The sequence below is a fragment of the Trichogramma pretiosum genome, unplaced genomic scaffold, assembly GCF_000599845.2.
Source record: "Trichogramma pretiosum strain Unisexual culture from Peru unplaced genomic scaffold, Tpre_2.0 scaffold32, whole genome shotgun sequence".
NCBI lineage: Eukaryota > Metazoa > Arthropoda > Insecta > Hymenoptera > Trichogrammatidae > Trichogramma > Trichogramma pretiosum.
In genome coordinates this window covers 1399845-1420973 of record NW_019641641.1, presented here as the reverse complement: position 1 = coordinate 1420973, position 21129 = coordinate 1399845, and the positions used below count along the sequence as shown (strand labels likewise).

At 45.6% G+C, this 21129-nt stretch overlaps 2 protein-coding genes across 3 annotated transcripts in view; one reads left to right on the top strand and one right to left on the bottom strand.

Annotated features, from left to right (window-relative positions):
• LOC106652596 (dedicator of cytokinesis protein 3) overlaps nt 1-21129 on the top strand; it is a 56677-nt gene that overhangs the window by 7305 nt on the left and 28243 nt on the right. Inside the window, exons 2-4 of the mRNA XM_014371645.2 lie at nt 5182-5265; nt 5511-5704; nt 5953-6101. Coding sequence (XP_014227131.1) covers nt 5182-5265; nt 5511-5704; nt 5953-6101 — 427 coding nt within the window. The remainder of the gene's footprint in view (nt 1-5181; nt 5266-5510; nt 5705-5952; nt 6102-21129) is intronic.
• LOC106652597 (innexin inx3) lies at nt 6287-19979 on the bottom strand. 2 transcript variants are annotated; one of them, XM_014371647.2, is made up of 5 exons: nt 19727-19979; nt 10511-10691; nt 9543-9970; nt 8889-9284; nt 6287-8796 (listed from the first exon to the last, which is right to left on the bottom strand). In XM_014371647.2, the coding sequence occupies exons 2-5, from the start codon at nt 10671-10673 to the stop codon at nt 8572-8574; spliced, it is 1212 nt and encodes a 403-aa protein (XP_014227133.1). In that variant the 5' UTR covers nt 10674-10691; nt 19727-19979; the 3' UTR covers nt 6287-8571. The 2 variants fall into 2 exon arrangements, with proteins under 2 accessions (XP_014227133.1, XP_014227134.1); XM_014371648.2 differs by lacking the exon at nt 19727-19979 and adding an exon at nt 11665-11739.

The window sequence follows — 21129 nt, the reverse complement described above, 5'->3', positions numbered from 1 at the left end:
TATTTTCAATTTTTAGGGTACGTACACCATGCACAGCTGACTTGTTATTGTATACCCGAGAAAGTTGTTATTATTCAATTTTTCGCGCAACGAAGAGGTAAATAATACATCTCATTCAATTATAATGAGGCTGTATAATGTATCAAAGGGAGGATATTAAACGTGCGGGGCAATTTTATTGTTACTTTTGCTGGCAGTTGTACGGTGTATCAGAATGAGCCATCAAGGGAGATTTCAATGACGAGTGACAAAGTATACAAACTAGCATATGATAAATGAATACCTCGTATAACGCAGCCACACTTACGTAACGTCGGCAGATACTTGGAAAAATATTGACATTTCCATCTTATGGTTATCCATAAATGTTTTATTTGTTTTTTCGCCTACCGAAAACACGATTGGGATCATAAAGAGCCGAGCAAATAGATATGGAATTGCTGAAAAAATGCGAAAATCAGCTCGTGAAAAGATGTCTGCTTCGGTGACTTTGACGACGTCGTCGTGTCTCGAGTTTCCCTGAGAGTTTCCCAGGATATCGAATCAATAAGTCTCTCCTTCGCAGGGGCTCTCGCGGTACGGCTGCCGAACGTACTACGACGACGACGACGACGATGACAAAAGTCGGGGACGACGAGAGAAAGGCAAAGGGGAGAGAAAAGATGAGAAAGTTAGAGAGAGAGAGAGAGAAAAAGAGAGGATATATAGCATTTTCAGTGCGATGCGCGCGCGAACTTTAGGGTGCTGCTGCTGCTGACTGCTCTTTGAATGTCAGTCGTTTCTGTGCTCTTTGTTAGAGGCATTAAATTGGCCACTGCTTTCTAGCTTCGATTCTGCTTTTTTCATTCGTTTTTTCTTCTCTCTCTCTCTCTCTAAAAAAGGCTCGTGAATGAAGAATCGTGTTCTGCGCTCGCTTATATATATCCTAAGGTTTTCTTCTAACTAAAAAAAATCGCGATGAAACGTTCTCGTTATAATCGAATCGCGTCCTCGCATGCATTATATCGAGCTGAATTTCGCCTAAATGAAAGCCCAAAGAGATGTGCGCGCGCGGAGCATTGTGTGCCGGCACACCGACGCTGACCCTTTTTTCGGCCTGTATATAGCACGCGTAATTCTCTGGCACGACTGCGTTGGGGTGCGCCGCCGACGCTGCCACTCCCGCGCCGAGAACACAGCTATATAGAGCTAAACCCATTGGGAGCCCCATGCGAACCCACGCAACGATCACACACACACACACGTATAGGCGCACACATACACGTGCGAGGCAGCGCGGGGAAAAAGCTCAGAACTGACTCAGGAGCGTATAGAACACGATAATGTGTGGTATTCTCTCTCGTTTCTCGACTACGAGGGGAAGTGCTTCACGAGATATACGCACACACTCGTTTACTACGAGCCGAACCCCAGAGTGCGTGGCGGCTGCATATTGTAGTGTATAATACTGGCCGAGCCTTGTACCATCGATCGAGCTCTTCACGAATCTTCAAAAAATTGACTATTTGCCGGCTGCTTTTCGGACTTTTTTTTAAAGACCGACGCACGAATGACAGAAGCCGTACAAACGAATTCAATGATTTTATCAAATCGTCACGCTGAAATTTAAATGGCTGCGCGAGCTTTCATGATCGCCCAAAGTGAATTTAATGCTTGCCTATCGTCGAGAACGATATCGACATGTGCTCTCTGAAGCGTATCATTAGTCATCGACGAAGTCTTTGCGAGCATTAAATGACACACGATGTCTACTCTGAACTCGACGCTCCAACGACTCTTCAATCGATTTCGTATATACTGCACTATGCGTGCACAGGCAAATGTAAACAAACTAGCCGAGTAGAAGACGATGAATGCCTCGATATCGCTCGGGTAAAGGGGTGTAGCTATGAATACGTGTTGTACATATGCGTGACGCCCGGGCCGAGACCACACGCGACGTATACGTATAAAATATACGTGCGTAAGCGCAGTTGCCGCTGACGTATCGATTTGAGCATTAGTTGAATCGACTCGACTCCGGAATAGTATTCCAAGAGCCAAAAGTATATGAATGATTCTATAAATTATCGGGACAATTCGAGGCTGAAATGATGATTGAACTTTTGTGATTACAGACATACGTATAATCCAAGAACTATATCGACATTTTGGAAAAAATGTTCCCTGTCGTCGTTTAGTTCTTAAACAAGAAAAATGTTTTTCTAAATATTACTATACTTATTCCGCTTTCGATATTCATTCAATCAAAACTGATCTAATTTTTTGGGTTTTGGATTTGTATATCAATTTCAGTCTCGAATTTTGTCGATAAATTGTAGAATTTCTCATATGTTAAACGTATATATCCGGACTGGAGCAGCACTGCACACGTTACTCATTGCGAGGATAGTTTTCGTGCTTCGGCATATATTTTGGACGAGAGAGAGAATCGATTCTATTGAGAACATCGGATTACTTACGAATTTGCTTTGAAGCACGTTTTCAAAACGACCTGTGTACGACGAAGTATTAATGGATTTAATTGAAAGTATTTACGAGTCAAATAATTTGAGGGCTGGGAAATAACTGTTGGGAAAAGTAATCGACTTGAAAATTTTTGAGAAATTAATTATATTTGCGATGTGCACGCAATGAATGGATAGATGCATCATGTACGAGACTTTTGTACATGAATAATATAAGCACGATGAGGGTCACGAAGACGGCGTCGGAATGGAAAAGGATCGAAAGGCCGCGCGCGAAATGTTTCTTCGTCGACAGTTTATAGCTCCAGCTGTTTTTATCGATGAAAATTCCTCCGAGACTGTTGCGTAGGCTACTTTCGGATTTCGAGCTTGTGTACCATGTAAGACGTAGCGAGTTGCGATCGCTCGGGGGCAAAGAAGAAACGTCATAGCGCATTAGAGAGAGAGAGAGAGATCCGTAAAAGTAGCAGCAGCGGCACGAGTTAGACGATCGAGTGGCCGACTAGACAGGTGTACACTCGGCTGGCTGCAGTCACATACGACTCTCGCGACGTCGGAGTGAAAATCGTCGTCTCTCGCGCATCATAGATTCGACCGAGCGGAAAATCCTGTCTCGCTTCGGTCGCGCGGCGTGAAAAGTCCACACGTATACGCGATCTACGCGCGCATCGACCTGTACTGCTGCTGCTGCTGCTGCTGCAGCGAGTGCAAACGGTTAGCGAGCGTCTTTATACCGTTAAAAGATAATGCTCTCGGACGTGCGTTTACAGCGAGTAGACGCTTACGCGCTGTACGCTTTTTTATTCACCTGACTACCTTTATACGCAGGAGCTTTTATTCAAGCACTTTCATGACTGCTCGTCCAGATCGCGATAAACGTCATCGCGTTTTGTACTCGTACTTTGAGTACTCGACAGTTGGATATCAACTCTTCTATATGTAGAGATATTTAGGAAAATATTTTAATGCTCGAGTCGTTGGGCAGAGATTTCGAGCGAGCTTACAAGGACACGCAAAAGCGCGCCAGAATAGAGAAGAGATCGACACACGTGTTTTGAGTTTAGCGTGACAACATATACTACACATAACACGCGGTTTAGCTGACGTCGAGGGAGGAGCAGACATGTGCACCGTTACGCGCACGCTATCCCGAATCGATGCAAATGTCTCGTTACAATTAGGCCTACGAATCAGTCGGGCGCGACGCTACCGAGCTTTCAGGATCTCGGCTTCAAGTTTTCGTCTCGCGTAATCCTATTTTATAACAAATAGGAGCGCGACGATCGTAAGCTCGCGCGCCGACGCGACACGATGCAGTAATTCGCGCGCAAGTAGCAGCCCGAGTATAAGTCGTCGCACATATTTAGAGTCTCTCGCAATGGTGCGGTGGCGCACACACACACACGCGCGCGGCAGGATGTCCGCATATTGTCGCGCGTTTCCGGTCTCCAGACACGTCGTGCGCGCACACATACGCAGGCAGTTCGTCGTCTCATTCCGACCGCGTATACGAATGCAATACGCACAAACGTATATATACACGCGGGACACGGAACGATCGTAAACTCGCTTGCGCAGCTGCCTGTATTATATATACGTGCTCTTGTCTCGTTCTGCGCCTCGTATAGCTGCGGATTTCTTACGCGCAGCAGCAACAGCAGCCTCGATACGCGACTCGTGCGGTGGTCTTTTTTCTTATATTCTCTCTTTCGGAGCGACTCTGGTATAGGCCTCAGCTGCTGCAGCTACTGTGTTATGGCTCTCTGCGACCGCCGCTACTTTTACACACGCGTACATCTATATAATACGCACGACTTGGCTCGCGTACATCGTGCGCAGCTTTCTCTCGAGATATCTGCAGTCCGAGCGCTCGCGAGACTGCTCGCTTTGTTTCGCGTTGACGCGCCTTAATACGTGCGAATCGAGATAGTAATGCCTGAACGTACACACACACACCTATGTGTGCACTCGCGATCCGTCCGCATAAATCTCGACTCGACGCGCAAATTGCTCGCAAGGTCCAATGTCGAGGCTCTGCGCTTCGTTAAACATTCAATATGTGACACTCATCGGCGCTTGTTTCTTTTTTCCATGCGTCGTATGGCTCCTTTGCAGCTTCTTGTCGCGTCGAGACTGACGTATTATTATGCGCTCTCTCTCGCGAGTGTCGCGCGTGCATCGTGAAATCGAGTGCACTGCTGCGCACTTTTACGCGACAGAATCGCGATCGTGCATCGTGCGTACATGGATCTTGATACTTAGGGGATAATGGCCATTGACACTCGATACTCGAGCGCGTTACGATCGATGTATTTTGACGGCTTTTTAACTCAAATTTTACTGCTCAATTAATAATTATTTATCGGTGAAAATGCAAGAGTTCTAACGAAATTATGCCTAATAATTGCTCCTCCGTGTCTATCGTTGCAGCGACTTTCACGAGGATAGCGATGTAACTGAACGAGAGGGATCGTTTGACGTAACTCCAATTTATTACAATTCCCGTCCCCGGAAACGCCAATAGGTTCATTATTTTGCATGTGCGGGCGAGATATATTACGCTTCGTACTCGCTATTGTAGTGCAGTCCCTCTTCCAGAGTCAGAGCTCCCAAGCCGATCTAGCCACCTAATATAATGATACAAGTTTCATTTCTCTGCTAATCGATGCTTGCGGCTTTTGTCTACATAATGCCCGTTTTCTTTCTTTTGCAGCCATCTACAACTGGCGGGGCGACACGCGCTACGGACTGCCTCTCGAAATCGGAGAGACCGTCCAGATCCTCGAAGAATGCGCAGGTATGCCACACAACGCACCGAAATCATCGTCTATTGAACTTTTACCGAAAATAGCTCTTTCATTTTTTCTCCCCGTCTCTCGCTTCGTTCGCAGCTTTGATCGGTTGACTATTTATTATAAATGCGGTCACAGACGAACGTAGCGAGAGTCGTGAAACTTTACCAGCTGCGTGTAAATTTTCAATTGAAAAAGTAATAAATGAGAGCAACGATTCGAGCGAAAATATATATTTTATCATTTACAGGCTGGTACAGAGGCTTCTCGATAAAAAATCGCGCCATCAAGGGAATATTTCCGAGCACCTACGTTCACCTCAAATCCTGCAGAATCGAGAACGAGGGACTCTTCGAATCAGTCATTCCGCTCGAGGATCCGGTCGTTCGAGAGGTCAGCTTGGTTCTACGGGAATGGGGCATTATATGGAAGAGGCTATACGTGGTTTGTATACATTCATGACAGTACACTGTATAATGTACCCGTACTCTATGCTCGTCGCTCGCATCTTCGATACTCCTTTGACACTGACGATCGTTGAAAATGTCTTTGCACTTTTTAATCAATGCTCCTTTATGTATGCGAATTGAATTCAATTAATCAATCAGACGAGAACGAGATCCGTACAATAGTACGCACGATTATGGCCCACACGACTACGATACTACTTGCTTTTGTGTTATTTTCTACAGGAAAGAAACGATTACAAATTCAATGCGGTAATGAAAGTAATGTGCGAGCTGCTGAATTGGAGGAGGCAGCTGCTGTCCGGCACCCTCACCACCGAAGAAACGCGCACACTCAAATTACACATTATTGGCAAAATAGATTGGGGAAATCGGTAAGTTACTTTTCTCTAAACCGTCTAGTATTACATATATTTTTGCATCGAATTCGCTCCTGTTAATTAGCGGTACTAGTGATAGGCGAGTTATTAAAACCAAAGTACAGTCAATTTACGGGCTAATATATACATTAAAAAAGCATAACCATGTATTTTTTAAATTTACTTTATTTTGTTTTCACTGTTAAATTTACATTCACTTTCATACGCTTGACAATTTGCACACGATTAGCAGTCTTTTATTACTTGGTATCGTGATGCAAACATACATTACAAAATGAATGGCCATTCATTTAGTTTCTTTCCTTCTTTTTTATAAATCGTATAATTTTTTTTATAATATTATCATAAACCCTACTGGAGGCACATCGTGAAAAAATACAAATATTTATATCTAAGTTTTTTGTCATTTTGATAAATCCTATACCAAATCTCTTTATCGCATTTCTCTTTTTCACTTTCCTCACAAGGTTCACAATTACTTCCTCACTCCATATTAATAGACTATGGTCTATTAATATTTCTTATTAAACTATATACCTATAATTATATGGAGTAATTGAACTCAGTGAATTATTATGAGTAGCAGCATTAATTTCTGTTAAGCTCTAAATAAGCATAGTTGAATCTTATGGTTCTTTCAATAATGCTTAATTCTTTCATTTTTCATCTTACATGCGGTATTTTTTAAGTCAACTAACATGATTGACTCAGAAATACAACAATTGCTCAAATTTGTTTTAATGCGACGCAATGGTCAAACGTGACCAAGTTTATAAATACTTTTTGATTTAAAAAGGCACTTAATATGAATTTTTAATTTATACAAAAATGATGAACTATAATTTAAATACACGTTTTATATGTGCTTAAATATTGTAAGCACATGGAATTGTTAAGAAAAAAAAACAACTATCTTATTTTATTGGAATTTGACATCAATCATAAGATGAGTTTCTAGAATAATAAATTATGTAAAACGAACAATTAAGATACTACGATCAACTCGAAAGTAATGAAGTATTTTTTTATGATTACGATGATAGGGCTGAAAAATTGTCATGAACAACTCTTTAATCGTATTCGTTAAAGTAGAAAATTATAAAGATGATTTACTTTAAAATGAACAATTTTGTTCTAAGAGACAAATAAGTGTGAAAGACATGCCATAAAATCATTACATCATTATTAATAAGATTGGTCAAATTTCATATTCAGTCTTACAGTATACGTATTTTTACTTACGTATTTGCAGTAAGAAGAGTTTGGCTCATTTTCAATCTTATTGTAATGAGTAAAATGTTTAAAATTTATTTAAATTTTTCAGTAACATTTGTTACTTCTCTTAAACGTACTATTGCAATTATTCGGTTTACCACTATAAACAACAAATGACTTTCAATTGCCTTGCTCGTATTAATGAAGTCAGTACTAGCGATTAATAGAATAATTCATAAAGTCAAATATATCTTATTTTTTTAAAATAAAACATGAATTTTCAGTGGCTAGTAAGATTGCTTGGTAATATACGAAGCCTTGTACGTTTGTACAAAAATTGTCGACTTCAGCAGATTATAATTATTTTGATCAGGCAGTAAGTCAATGAAGAACGCTTAATAATTTACATGCAGCTGTGAAATATCGCGCGTACTTTTTCATTATCTGTAGTACCTCATAATTTTGGTAAAAATATATCTATATTTTACAAATTTTTTTTCATGAATTAACCACGACCTCTACGTGATACGAAATATTGAAAACCCTACGTACTAATAAATGCTACTTATAACAATAGATACAATTATCGATAACGTAAAAAACATGTTTTAATAATTTTATTTTTGAAGTTTCGTGATGTCATAAGTTCTTTTGTGAAGCAAAAGCTGATCATATACACGTTAACATTTCAACACTCGAATTAGTGCTGTTAAACGTGATCCATTTGAAATACTGCCTGCTTAGAGCGAAAGCAGAATCAAAATAAAATAATAAATGAAAAAAAAAAAAACAATCAATGCAGAAATGAAATAGTTATAGTAATGATAATCGTAATAATTTAAATAATATTAACATAATATATTATGCGAAGATCTCGCGGCATTATGACAACGTCGACGGGGATTTACTCCTTCAAACGAAAATATCAAAGTTTACAGGGGCGGATTAGGAAAAAATTCATCGTTCGGTGGCTAATCAACCAAACGATGAATTTTTCATACACACAACCTTATACATACGCTCTCACAGCCCATCGCTTCTCCCGCACGAGCGCACATTTTCATTTGTCTCGTGGAAATAGCCGCTTTGATCGTTCGTTGACGAGGTTTTGTTATCTTCTTAATGCTACAGTATCAAAATTGGCCCCTCATATTGTCGTTTTCCATGCTATATCACAATTTTCATATTTGTCTCGAAAGATTCTGGTGATAGTGAAAAACCAGCGTCAAAGGAAGAGTAGAACTTAATTCTACATGTCAGCGTCTTTGCTGAATTCGTCTTTGCTGAATGCTTTGTCAATTGCTGGGTATATGGGATTCATTTCGAGTGTGCTAGGCGCTGATGGCAAGTTCGACGATGGCGAAGCTCCACTCGAGCCCATATGTAATCTGCGGCAAAGCACCTCGAGGACTTCGTTGAACATCATCATGTTCATGTTTTGACCAAGCAAGTGAAGCATGAGGAAATCACCGATCTAAAAAGTACGGAAAAAATGTCAATGAAAAAAATGAAGCAGTGTGTGAATAATGGCAAGTGCCAAACTGAATAGCCAAAACAAATAATTACCTGAGTTTTGCGGACAAGGGCGGTGACGGCATTTTGGTCAAAGAACTTGAATCTCCTCCTCAAGATGTACTCGCGAGTGCTGGGCAACAGAACAATGGCAGCGCTGTAAACAATGGCCGCTCCAGACATGCAAGCCAGGATGATGAACCAGAACCAGAGAAAGACGTAGATCTTCTCGTTGAGGATGTTGAGAGCGAGAACGCAGAGGGCGTCGTGCGTCTGAATCGTACCGGAAGCACCATACTTGTGGAAGGTACATTTGGTGACTCGTGGAAAGACCTCGATCATAGGATCTCTGCGGAATTCTTGATCCATCTGACTGAATTTGACCACATCCCAGCCGTACTGCAAGAAGGCTCCTCCGAGGAATTTGTCAACCATAAACATGTTGACAATCTAAAGGAGATACAAAATTGTCTGTTGTTAGATGAAAGTCAAACGAAATGACATAATGCAGAGATAGAAGCACAGAAAGAATTAGCTTTCGTTTTTACATAGTTCCCGCGGATGTCACCGGAAATCCGGCGGATGCGCAACACCCGCGTCTAGTATATACACCCGGAAAAACAGCGAGACCATAATATTATCGTCCCAAGTGCAAGGCTCGTACGAGCCGAGGGACAGCCGCTACGAGGATACGAGAGCTTTACTCACCACATTGACGAAGTTGAGAACCTCGGTGAGGAAGTAGACGAAGGCGTACATGTTGTGCATGTGCATGGTGTCGGTGATGTACTGGACGAGCCGCTGCAAGCGCGCCTGGCGCTCGGCCTTGGTGTCCATGATGGCGCCGCGCATACCGTCGGAGATGCTGCGCATCGTGCCGTTCTCCCACTGCTTCCAGATCCAGTGGGGCGCGTAGAACATGACGCCCTGGAAGAAGAGCATGAACGGCACCCACTGGTAGTACGAGTGGTACTTCTTCTCGCCGTTGTTCTCGTTGCCGATGGCGGGATGGGGCACCTGGACGCCCACCTGTTTGAATTGGTCGGTCGGCATCGTGAACGTGTACGTGATCCAGCAGTAGGTGTTGATCACGTGGCCGGGAACGCCGTTGTCCGTTATGCAGTTGATCGGGTCGCCTGTTATAATAATAAAAAACGATACCATGACTATATGTTGGATAGCGCAGGCAGGAATTCGAGTAATGCGCGATGCTCGCGAGCGAGCTTCCAAGAATCAGCGCGACTTTATTATTGCTGCCTATCGAAGGCTCGCGCGACTCGACGATCGATCAAACATCGATCAAAAGTTCCGAGCGAGCTATACAGTATCAAGCTTGCGGAATATTTATCGGCTCGATAATCTTTCGCTTAGTCGGCAAAAACTGCAGCGCGCGATTCGCGAGTTATTACACTCCGCGCGCGCGCGCGCACGGGTAATTGAAGGACGCGATCGCGTGGCTCTCGCGCCTCGCCGCTGCAAACTCGTTGAAATTCAAGTAGTAATACGACGATCGCGTCTATATACGAAAGTGCTTGCAACTGCACAAGTGGTTGATTTCGAGCGACGAATTCATTTCGATGAAAAATAAGCACGCGGGAGAGAGTTCAACGATATCAGCAGAGTGACGCACGAGCATATAGTTTTTGATGAGAAGAAAGAAGAAAAAAAACACTTACCTATCAAATTGTTGGCCGTAACAATGATGCAGCAGGCGAAGAGTATGGCTGAGGTGATTCTGTAATGTGCCCGGAAGATCATGTTATCGATGACGGCTTTGTCGATCAGGTACCGAACCTTCACGAAGCCGGTCACAGCCGACACCAAACCAAAGATCGCCATTGTTGATTTCTTTTAAATCTGGAAAAACCAAAAAAATGAATTTAGTCATCGTATCGTTCACACTTGTAATCGTGTGCATATATGCAGTACACGTGATAAATGCGCGACAATGTCTGTGTGTGCACGCGCGCGTGTGTGTATCATACAGGATTCAAGGCATTCACTTTTCATAGAGATCGCGATTAGAAAAATCTGCATATTTTGTGCGTTACACGATCCGTCGAGCGTGCGCGCAAAATTCCCATAGGCTATATTATGCACGATTGCGAAATCTACAGGCGACTGTCAAGTTCTTCGTGTGCCTCTCTCTCTCTCTTTTTCTGTATTCATTATGTACAATAATAATATCGATGGAGCGCGCGTAATTATCCATTTGCGATTATTTAAAAACGCTCGTAATAATAGCTCGCGGTGTGTACGCAATCGCTAGTCGATCGAGGATCGAGTATGTATGTACGCGCGTGAAACTAGTTATTCCACGATTAAACTGGGACAAATAGTCGCACAGTCAATAAACAAACTTTGAACGCGCCGCATCGTTAAGTAGGCGTGTTAAGTAGTGGCGATTTTAAAATCCGATAAATGCTGACGAGGCATGAGCGCGGAGAAGGTCTCTGGACTGCGCGTTGGATCATCGTCGCGAATACAAAGAGCTTCATATCGCGGGGAAGGTGTTCATCGAGAAAAATTACATGTGCACTTGGAAAATCGGAGTACAAAGCACAAACGCAGAGGCAACGATCGCTCGGTCTAGTGCGCAGCTGTCTGACATGGACTGGAACGACGTCAGCTCATGTTATCGAGTCAGCTGCCGTCAGTGTCAGGAACATTCGAGGCACGGCATATAACACTTTAGGCCGAAAACAAAGTCTCGAACGGGAGCACTAAAAAGCACGAGTTTACACACACACACACACTCGCTGAGCATAAGCACAAAAGCGCACAGAGCAAAGGAGAGTATATCCCAGATACATAAGATAAACAGACGTACGCAGATCGAGTCGTAGGGCAGCTAGTTTTCTGTATATAGGAAGCGGGCGTGAACACGACGCGTTGTCGAGTGTCGGGCAGAAACTGTCGCTACGCCGCACGAACCGGCCTATGAGGCCGCCTGCGTGCTGTGGTTCGTTGCTGCGTGTGTATGTATACATGTACATCGCAGGTCCATCCGCGCGCGCGAGAGACCCAAGCGTTAAGCGACGTACAGCGCTTCGTTTCCGGCCTTCAATGCGTCATCGTATACGCGGCACATGTGCTGCTGCTGCTGCGACTTTCTTTTTCTCTCTCTCTTTTCTCTCATTGTTTGCTATTCAAAACGTACGAATGACAAAACGAGAGCGTCTATATACAACGTTTATACTAGAGAAGTGTATATACATAAATATAGTAGCAGCGATCGTACACATCGAGCTGCGCGAGTACTAGTTCAACGTATTGTAATAGTAACAGCGGCGGCACACGTGTGTGGGTGCGGAGACGGTCGCGTAAAATCGGAGAAGCGTTGAGTGACTGAGACACTACGTCAACAAAGATCGGCGAGCCGTATCGGTGTGGCTCGCGCCGACAAAAGAGCTGATCTCTCGGCTCGGGCTTCGTTTTCGCACGCGTTCGCCGGAGCACGCGAGGAATACTGTAAGTCACGCTCCAAAAACATCGGTAATTTTTTATCGATATACAGCGGTGCGAGGGAGTCTGCATAGTATAGCAAAAAATTGTCTCTCTCTCTCTCTTTTTACTCCAAAACATCCGAGTGCAGTTTTCGGCGGTTCTTATGAGAGCGTCGAGACGATCGCATCGGCCATATAACTCGACGTTCCAACAAGAGCCCCAAACGAAATGGCACTTAAGCGTTTCGTCGCCGCGTTAAACGATAAGACCCTGAAGTGTATAGGAGTTAAAGTACGGAGAGCCTGCAGTGCCGAGAGTATAGTAGTAGAGCTCGCGCCTCGTCGGATCGTCCGACAACTCGGAGCAATGCGCGCGCTCGTCTGCCCCGTCTCTGCATGTTTGCAACTGTATATAGCTTCTGCTGCTGTGCACGAGGTATATACTACAACTACTACATGGCGAGTAGAGAGAGAGTAGCCCGAGAGAGCGTCGTACGAGCGACGACTTGATTAATTGAAGTGGCTGCGCGCAGAGAAGAAGCGGGGTCAAACTCCACAACGCGAGATGCTACTGCTGCTACTGCTGCTTCGTATAGCCATTGTCCCCGTTACATTGCGTAGATTTCTCTTTCTGCAAACTGCGCACACAGTACGCCAAGTTATTTTTTCATCGGAAAGGGATTTTTCTTTTATTTTACCCGCGCTCGCGCGACTCGCTGACGTTTCTGTCAGTTCGCCGAATATGCGTTTCGGCGTATATAAAGAGCATAAAAAAAGGACGCCCCTATACTCGCGTCGAGAGATCGCGATGCCCGCTATAACTAATACAACTAATATATTCATGGTTTGCAGCGTTACAGCGATCTCGACTACATATTGGCGCCGCGCGTCGACGAGACACGCATACACACATGAAACTCCGTTCTCCTCCGTTTCCACGATCATCATCGCGGCTCCAACTGGTTTTATATACAAATCGAATGCCACAAGTTTAATATTGCCGTTATACATCCCGAGCGAGGTTTCTCGCGCGCGTCGATGTATTATATACGAGACATGGACGTACGAGGACGCGCCTCTCGTGCTTTGCTACGATATTATATTGACGATGATTTCTACGAGCTGTCTCTCTCTCTCGTATTTGCGTGCCACCAACACATATGTATACGCGCACACATGGACGCACGCTCGGAGCCTCAGTGTCGCGTTACTTTTTCAGGCCGATCAATCCTGCGGCTACTAACAATACTCATGGCGAGCTGACTCTCGAGCATTTCATCAATTACTGCACGCACTTGTTGTTTTCGCTCCCATTATTCGTGCTTAAAATTCAATTCGTTATGGTTCGTTCGAGAGTATTTGTGACACAACAAGATATTATATGAGAAAAACGAGCCTCGACTCGCTCCGTTTTTTTATCATATTAGTCGTACGTGTATACATTTTTGTACTGGCTCAATTCTCTTTCTCACTCTTGCTTTCATGAATAATTCAACGTCTCAGCTTTGCGAGGTGATTTTTTCCTCGCGCAGGTGAGATTCGTGGCGTATACGTGCGAGACCGTACGTATACATACAATATTAAAAAGTGTGCGCTGCAATGCTTCTCCTCGTGTTGCTTCAACGTATGCTGCTTGCATATATGCAGCGGCTGCATCTTATAAACGGATAGTTTACAGTTATCACGTGGCACACCTTCCTTTGCGCATAGCATCAAATTTTCACGTATTTTAGGTACACGCGAGTGTGTGTGTGCGCGATGCCATGCTCGGCTGCTCGTCACAAGGAAACATGAAGGCTCGTAGCACGCTTTGATGGATACTCCTCAAAGTCTTTTCATACCCTCCATGTTGCCAGCGGCAAAGTATCGCGCTCGAATTTTGGGCTAATCCCGATCTCGAGCTGTCGCGATGAATCACGCATCTGTCATAGCGAGTCATGCGCGCGTTACAAAGATTTACCTGTAAACGATGCAACAGAAAAGTGACTAAGTTCGGGTACAAAGCAGCAATGCAGCCCGCAAGGAAGCATCCTCCGACTGATGCAATTATTCCAAGAATCCGAGCGTTTGATCGATTGCGCAAATAAGCGAGCGCGTCTCGATGCGATGATGATGCTGCGGAACGGTATGCGCGTAACAGTCGCGCGCGTTTAGGAGGAACAATTGCTCGCGTCTAAAGCTATCGCCCGTTCAATTTCAAAGCCAAGCGAGCTAATGAAGATACGCTTGGGCTGCAGCGAGCTCGGAAGCCCACAAATCTCTCGTGAAAACGAGGGGAAGAGCTCTGTGCAACGTAGTCGACGGCCGAGGGAGCCCAAGCGTGTGCCTATACCTACTACCTTCTCGCTTGACAGCCACGGCGGCGGCGTGCACTTTTCAAGGTCGAAGAGCCGGAGCAGCATTGCCGCAGTCGTGCCTGCCTGCGTGTGTACGTGCAGTATACCTTGCAAACCGCACGCACGTGCACACGCGTTGCGCGAGGGCAAAATATTTTTCGAGGACCACACCTAATTATACACGGACGCTCAGGCATGCGGGGGAATAGCCTTATTTTCGAGTCAGACGAAACAAATAAATAACAGCTCGTATACATACAGGCTCAAAACTTTGAATTTTGTCTATGAGTGTAGAATTTATTATACTCTCTTATTCAAATTTTTGATAAATTTGAATAAGCTCGATCAGGTTCATTTTCTCACACAAAAATGAAGAGTAACCGCTATTCATTTCATCATACGAAATATATTCAAATGAAGAATTGAGTGAAGAAACATTTGCCTACAGTGGATAGAAAGTTGGCAGTTTCCAAATTTCAGTACAATAGAATTCACGAAATAAAGTTCTCGAGATCTCACGTGTAGAAACCATTACGTATACGTTTTAATCTAATTGGCGCTACCAAGAAGATTTTGTATTTACTTTACAGTTTTTTATACACATAGCAAAATAAATAGACCACTGTTATTGCTTTCTCGGGAAAGATAGTTCAGAGGTGTTATAAATAAGAAGCTAGATAAGTTATTCAAATATTCTCACATATTCATGCTTACAAAATCAACTTTCAACTATCGCAAACGTCAATACTCGCGTACAGATAAAACTGTAGTCGAATTTATTCAAAAAAAGCGTACAGAAACTCCGTTTTTTGTAATATCATTCGAGATGCGAGGGAAGTTTGTGCGCTATAAATACATATTCTCCTGCTGCTGCTGCTACTGCTGCTGCTGCTGCTGCTGTCGGAGAACAGGCAAACACGATACGTTATTATCGCAGCTGCACACGCGCAGGGATATGAAAATCCGTCCGCGATGGAAATTCATTTCCACGCAGACTGAAAGCTGATCTTCGTGACATTGAGAACGATTATTTTCAACTTTGCAATTACGCGCGCAAGAACGAGTGTATGTATAGATGCGTGCGTACGTATGATTTTCTACCGACGACAACTCGAGAGAGAGAGCCTCGGCTCGGACTGCCAACTGCGCGAAGCACGATGACCTACTAAAAAGTGGTTTATGGAAACTGAAGCCATCCCGAGGCAACGGCAGCAGCCATCGATAAAACATTGAATTTCAAAAACGAGCCGCCGCGTATAATAGAGAAACGTTTCGAGCGTTGAATCACTGAAAATAAACGAGAAAATGCCATCGGAACGATGCAATGCACGGCTTTAGATTTATATACATCGACTGCATCTCAATGCAGACTTTACAATGAAAAATTACGTAATTGAAGAGAGAGAGAGAGAGAGAGAGAGAGAGAGAGAGAGAGAGAAATAGAGAGAAAAAACTCTTGCTGCCAGTGCTGCAGAAGAAGCAGTTGCAAGTAGTAACTATGTCAACGCGCCGAACGCAGCAGCAAGTACGCGCGATGTGCAAGTTGATATATTGTATACGCGTTTGTGCGTTATAAAAGCAACGATCAACTCTCTATTACCGAGCCGATCCTCGCGTACATGTCTCGCGATCGCAGCAGAGCAGCATCACATATAGCCATCGTTTTATTTATACGGTGCCGTTTCGAAGAAAACTCGACGTAGCGGAAAGATAATGGGCTTTGGAAGTGTCTCGAGATGCTACGGGAGGCGAGATAAGAAGGTGTTTCGCTCGCCGTTGTTGTTTTATCGGGGAGCCCTTTTTCTTTTTTTCACTTTTTCCTCGCTTTTTCGTCAGAAGCACGACACTATCGTTAGATTTTCCCCATTATAAGCGGATATCGGCGCCACGCTTCGCCACTCTCCGAAAATATATATCAGAGAGTCACTTAGAACGAGGCAGATGCCTCTAATCGATGTACTTATCGCTTTTTATGGAGAAGACTCCGAAAAAGCGTTCAGCAATCATCCGGGCCTAATGCAAGGTATAATGTAGTATCGCATTATTATTGTGTACATTAATCACACTCGACTATATAGCCATTAAAAAGTTCGTCTTCCTTTGTCCGGTGGTTTATTTTTATTCGGCATTACCAGCAGATATTTCGGCTGTACATATAGGCGAAGGGTCCCAACGCCGATCCGCGAATAGAACACACACGGCGATGATCGTATAATAAATAGATACATGTGGAATAAACACGTGTCCGATCGTGCGTGTCACTCCGCGGTGTCATTCACCGAATAGCAAACAAGGCGGGCTTCGTTATCGAACTTTCGTCCGTTGTTGCTTTCGTCTTTATTATTATACAAAAACGCGGTACATTATAGTCTAGTCAGCTGGCGTTGAATAGATTCGTGTGGATTAGGAAGGAGCTCCAAATTGTACGTGGGTATTCCGTGCACTATATTACATATTAATACGGCTTTGTCCCGCAGCAGCTGAGCGGGATGACGAGAGAGATGATTTTGCCCTTCGAGCTGCGAGCGGAAACTATCGCGTTTCGTGCGTTCGCCAGTGATTATTCAATCATAATGCAAACGACGACGAGGATATATAATAAAGCCCGACGCGTTACGTACGGTCCGCGTAAGCACGTATATCGGGATTAGAAGCGTCTGCGGCGCGTGGAGCAGCATCGCATCGATCGCCGAGAGTATTTAGTAATCCACTGGGAGCGAGTATCGCTGCGTAAGGCCGTCTCTCGCTTGCTGCTTTTTTCACGTATAATAATCAAGATGAATGTGTACGGGCAAACTCGCTCTTATCGAACGCCTCCGAATCTCATCTGGGAATCGAGACGACGCAGACTCCTTGTAATATGCTGTGCACTGGCCGCGAGCTCCTCCAGCTATACATATCACAAGTGCGCGCGCGGCGAAGTATGCCGTGCGCAACGCGATGGGCGCGACTGAATAATTGTCTCGATAATTGAAGGCTATCGAATCGGCGGCGAGCAACTGATTCTCGGCTGCTGCTTTTATTATTAAGTAGTGCACGAGAGAAGAAAGAGAGAGAGAGAGTCAGTCGGCCAATTGAAATTCGTCGATTCCTCGAACTATTTTATAGACTTGAATGACGATCATTGAGAAGGACAAATTCGAGAAAGTATAACTGCTCCTGCGCTCGGCGTGCATCCGACCAATGATCGGCATAAAGACGGCGGCGCGGGCGTAGGCGTACGCTCGAGTCCGTTGCTCCGCGGCGCGCACGTAGGCACTCTCCCAGGCAATTTTCCTATCGGGACGCTCTTTTTTCTCTCTCTCTCGCTCGCTCGCTCACTCACTCCTCCCTCTGCACTGTTTACCATCGCTGCGGCTGGATTTACCTTGCAGTGGGCGAGTGTGTACGTGTGTATGTGCGAGCGAGAACGAGAGAGAGAGAGAGAATGAGAAAGAGAAAGAGCACGCGGGTTCATGCTCTGCTGCGAGCTTTGCTTCATTCTCTCTCCTCTGCAGTTCTGTGTGTGCGCGCTGTCGCGCCCTGCGGGCTACGATCGGACCGTGAGAAAACGAGAACGCGGCGCGCGAGCCAGGGCCTCCGCTTGGAAATTATCATCGGCCGCGTTGGACCCGCACCACCGCTTCGCGATGATGCCACGCGCATCGCTGAATTTAAACGCATGCATGCGCTCGTGATGCCATGTATATAATATATATAAGCCAACGTACGCACGAGTCGACTTGACCGCGAGGTCGACGCACTGTATCCTGCGGAGCGCGCGAGTCCTTCCTTCTCGTTAAGAGACCGGATGCGCGAGACGATGACTCCGCGATCGATGTAAGAAACTCGCGCCACGGCATTGTGGAGGATATGTGCTATAATCTGAGTCGATTCGAGTCTGTGTCGCAGCTCGACGCGTCGACACCTACGTTTCATTGTCTTTACGGAAGAGCGCCTGTGAAAATCGAGCTTCTCAACCGGAACGAGCCGATATGTCGTACACGATACACCGGCTACTGTGGCGCAAAATTTGACTTGTCGGCTATCGATCCGAGTCTGTACGGTAGCAACGAGACGATAACACGTGCTCGTGACGATTCGCGCAACAAGTCCTGTCCCGAAAAATCGATATTTCTACGCGCGCCGCTTATATTGCATCATTCTCTCGTGCTTGCAGCCGTTAGATTTCAAAACGTATAGAAGGTTTTAATGCCTTAGAGAAGTGTGTGTTGTGTGAGAGCGGAGAGGCCAGAGCAGAGCAGAGCGTGGAGCAAAGCAGCGACCACCCGTTGTTGCTGCTGCCTTTCACAAATTCCAACGGACTCGACATCTCGATATACCGAACTCATTCGTGCACGCGCAGCCGTACACAGATGCACACACACATACGTCGATGGTTGTGCAGAGCGCAGGGCACGCACTACGTATATAGGTACACTCACACACCCACAAAGTAGCAACACACATCGAGCGCGTATATATGTGTGCTGCCGAGAGAAAGACGGCGTTCGAACCCATATGCGCGCATCTGCTCCTGACTATCCAATAAACACAGTGCCTACAACTGCCGCACACACAGAGCGACTCTCTCGCGCGCGAACATACACGCGGCACTTTTGGCGTTGCTTTTTTTTTCGTTCTATTTTCATTTATCTAGAGAGTCGCGTCGACGATCGGATCCGAATCCTTGAGCTCGCGACAAGCGCCAATATTGGTAAACAAAATGCTGTCGCTTGCACACTGAGTATTGTATACCACGAATCGAGCGTAATTTCGCTCGGTTGCATGCGGCAGCTGCAGGCGGCTGTTGCTCCTTTTTGTTTTTTTTTTTTTTTTTGCTGCCTCGCATCGTGGCGGCGTCGTAGTGCCCCTAACCTACGCGTAGCGCGGCGGCCAAAATAGCTGCACGGAGATCGGCGTTAGCTGCTGCCTGGTAGCCCCTTGTTTACGGAGTGCACACAGTATCGCATAGAGGATAATAATACAAACTCGCGCGCACGAATATAACAGAAAGAGATAAGTTTGTTGTTCACACGCGACTATCGAATTCTGCTTGTGGTGGTGTCTTTAGTGTAAATGGTAAGAGACGATGATGCGGTGAAGATGGCGAGGAAGATGCGATGCCTACCTGTTGAAACCTAATCAAATCCGAAGAGCTCGCGCTAGCTAGCGGCGTCTCTCGCGTGAAAAAACACGTCGTCGAATGCGGGGCCTCGAGCCACTTCTTTGGCTAGGCCACTGTTGCCGCTGCGATACTCCGCACACTGCACACTGACAACTTACGCACACGCACCACGAATAGACGATAAAAAAAAAAAAAAAGATCGAGGATGATCTCTCACGGACACTGTTGCTCAACGACTGACTCTATGTGCAGGCTTGTCTGCTCGGCTCGGAGTCGCGCTTTTCATCGGACGGCGGAAACCCGTCGCGGAGCCTCGAGAAGGGGACTCACAACTCGGAGCGGGGGAAAGTGGGGGGAGGGGGAGAGACAGCGAGCAAGAGCGAGTGAGAAAAGGAAAGAGAATAAATATAGAAAAGGAGACAGGCAGCTGAAAGGCCTGCGAGAGCGAGAGAGAGAGAGAGAGAGACTATACGGTTAAAAGGGGCACTTTGGTATTATCTAAGCGAGTGCTGCCACACGGGCCCCGAAGAAATGCTACGGCTATGGCTGGCCTAACTCCTGTTGCTCGCTCTGCAGCGAGGCTATGTGCCTGCCGAGGTCCGCCTTCCCCTACTCGCTTGCCCCTACTTGGCTTGCATGTGTGTGTGCATATCTGGAGTCGTGCACATGTGTGCGAGTGCGTACGTACGAAGCTGCTGCTGTTGCGCTGTCACGAGCGCAAGGCCCCACTTTTTGCCTACTACTATACTGGCAGCAGCTCCGTACTACATATACACTGGCGTATCGAGCTACTACATATCTCTCCGCGTGCCGTACACACTACACACTATATAATATGCCGTGTGTGCGTCTATATACGCGAGACAGGAGTACGTGGATATTATACCTATCTCGCGATACGTAGCTGCTAGATAATATAATACCCGAGTGTATACGAGGCTGCACACACACGCAGACAGACTCGCGATCGAGTGTACGTACAACCGCGCCTTTGCTTTCTGTACACGAGGTATTTTGTGCAGTATAGCACGTATGATCGAGGACTCGCGAGCCGCATAGCAGCTGCACAGGAGCTCGCGGCTGCTGCTGCAATTTCCCCGTCTCTCTCTGCTTATCCCGTGGCTATATAGGTACGGGACTCGAGCAGCGATTTCTGCACTCGAGTCTCGGCCTTTCGCTCGACAGCAGCGACGGTCGTGTGATTCGCGTTCGCGACCATGGTATATTATATAGGGGCACGAGATGCAGTCTGCGGCTTTTCTCGAGCGCTCCTGGCTTTTTCGGCTCGCGCGGAAGCCGCTACCGCCGTTTATACGCGTGGGTCCTTTTCCCCACGCGGAAAATCGTTGCAGCTGGCTTCGACTGTATCAATAGTAGGCACGACTGAGAGTCATCTCATCGGGGAT

Coding starts and splice junctions, on each gene's coding strand:
- LOC106652597 (XM_014371647.2), bottom strand. CDS start 10,673: ATGGCGATCTTTGGTTTGGTGTCGGCTGTGACCGGCTTCGTGAAGGTT. Junction 9,971..10,510: donor TACGGCCAACAATTTGATAG/GTAAGTGTTTTT, acceptor TTATTATAACAG/GCGACCCGATCAACTGCATA. Junction 8,797..8,888: donor CCCTTGTCCGCAAAACTCAG/GTAATTATTTGT, acceptor CGTACTTTTTAG/ATCGGTGATTTCCTCATGCT.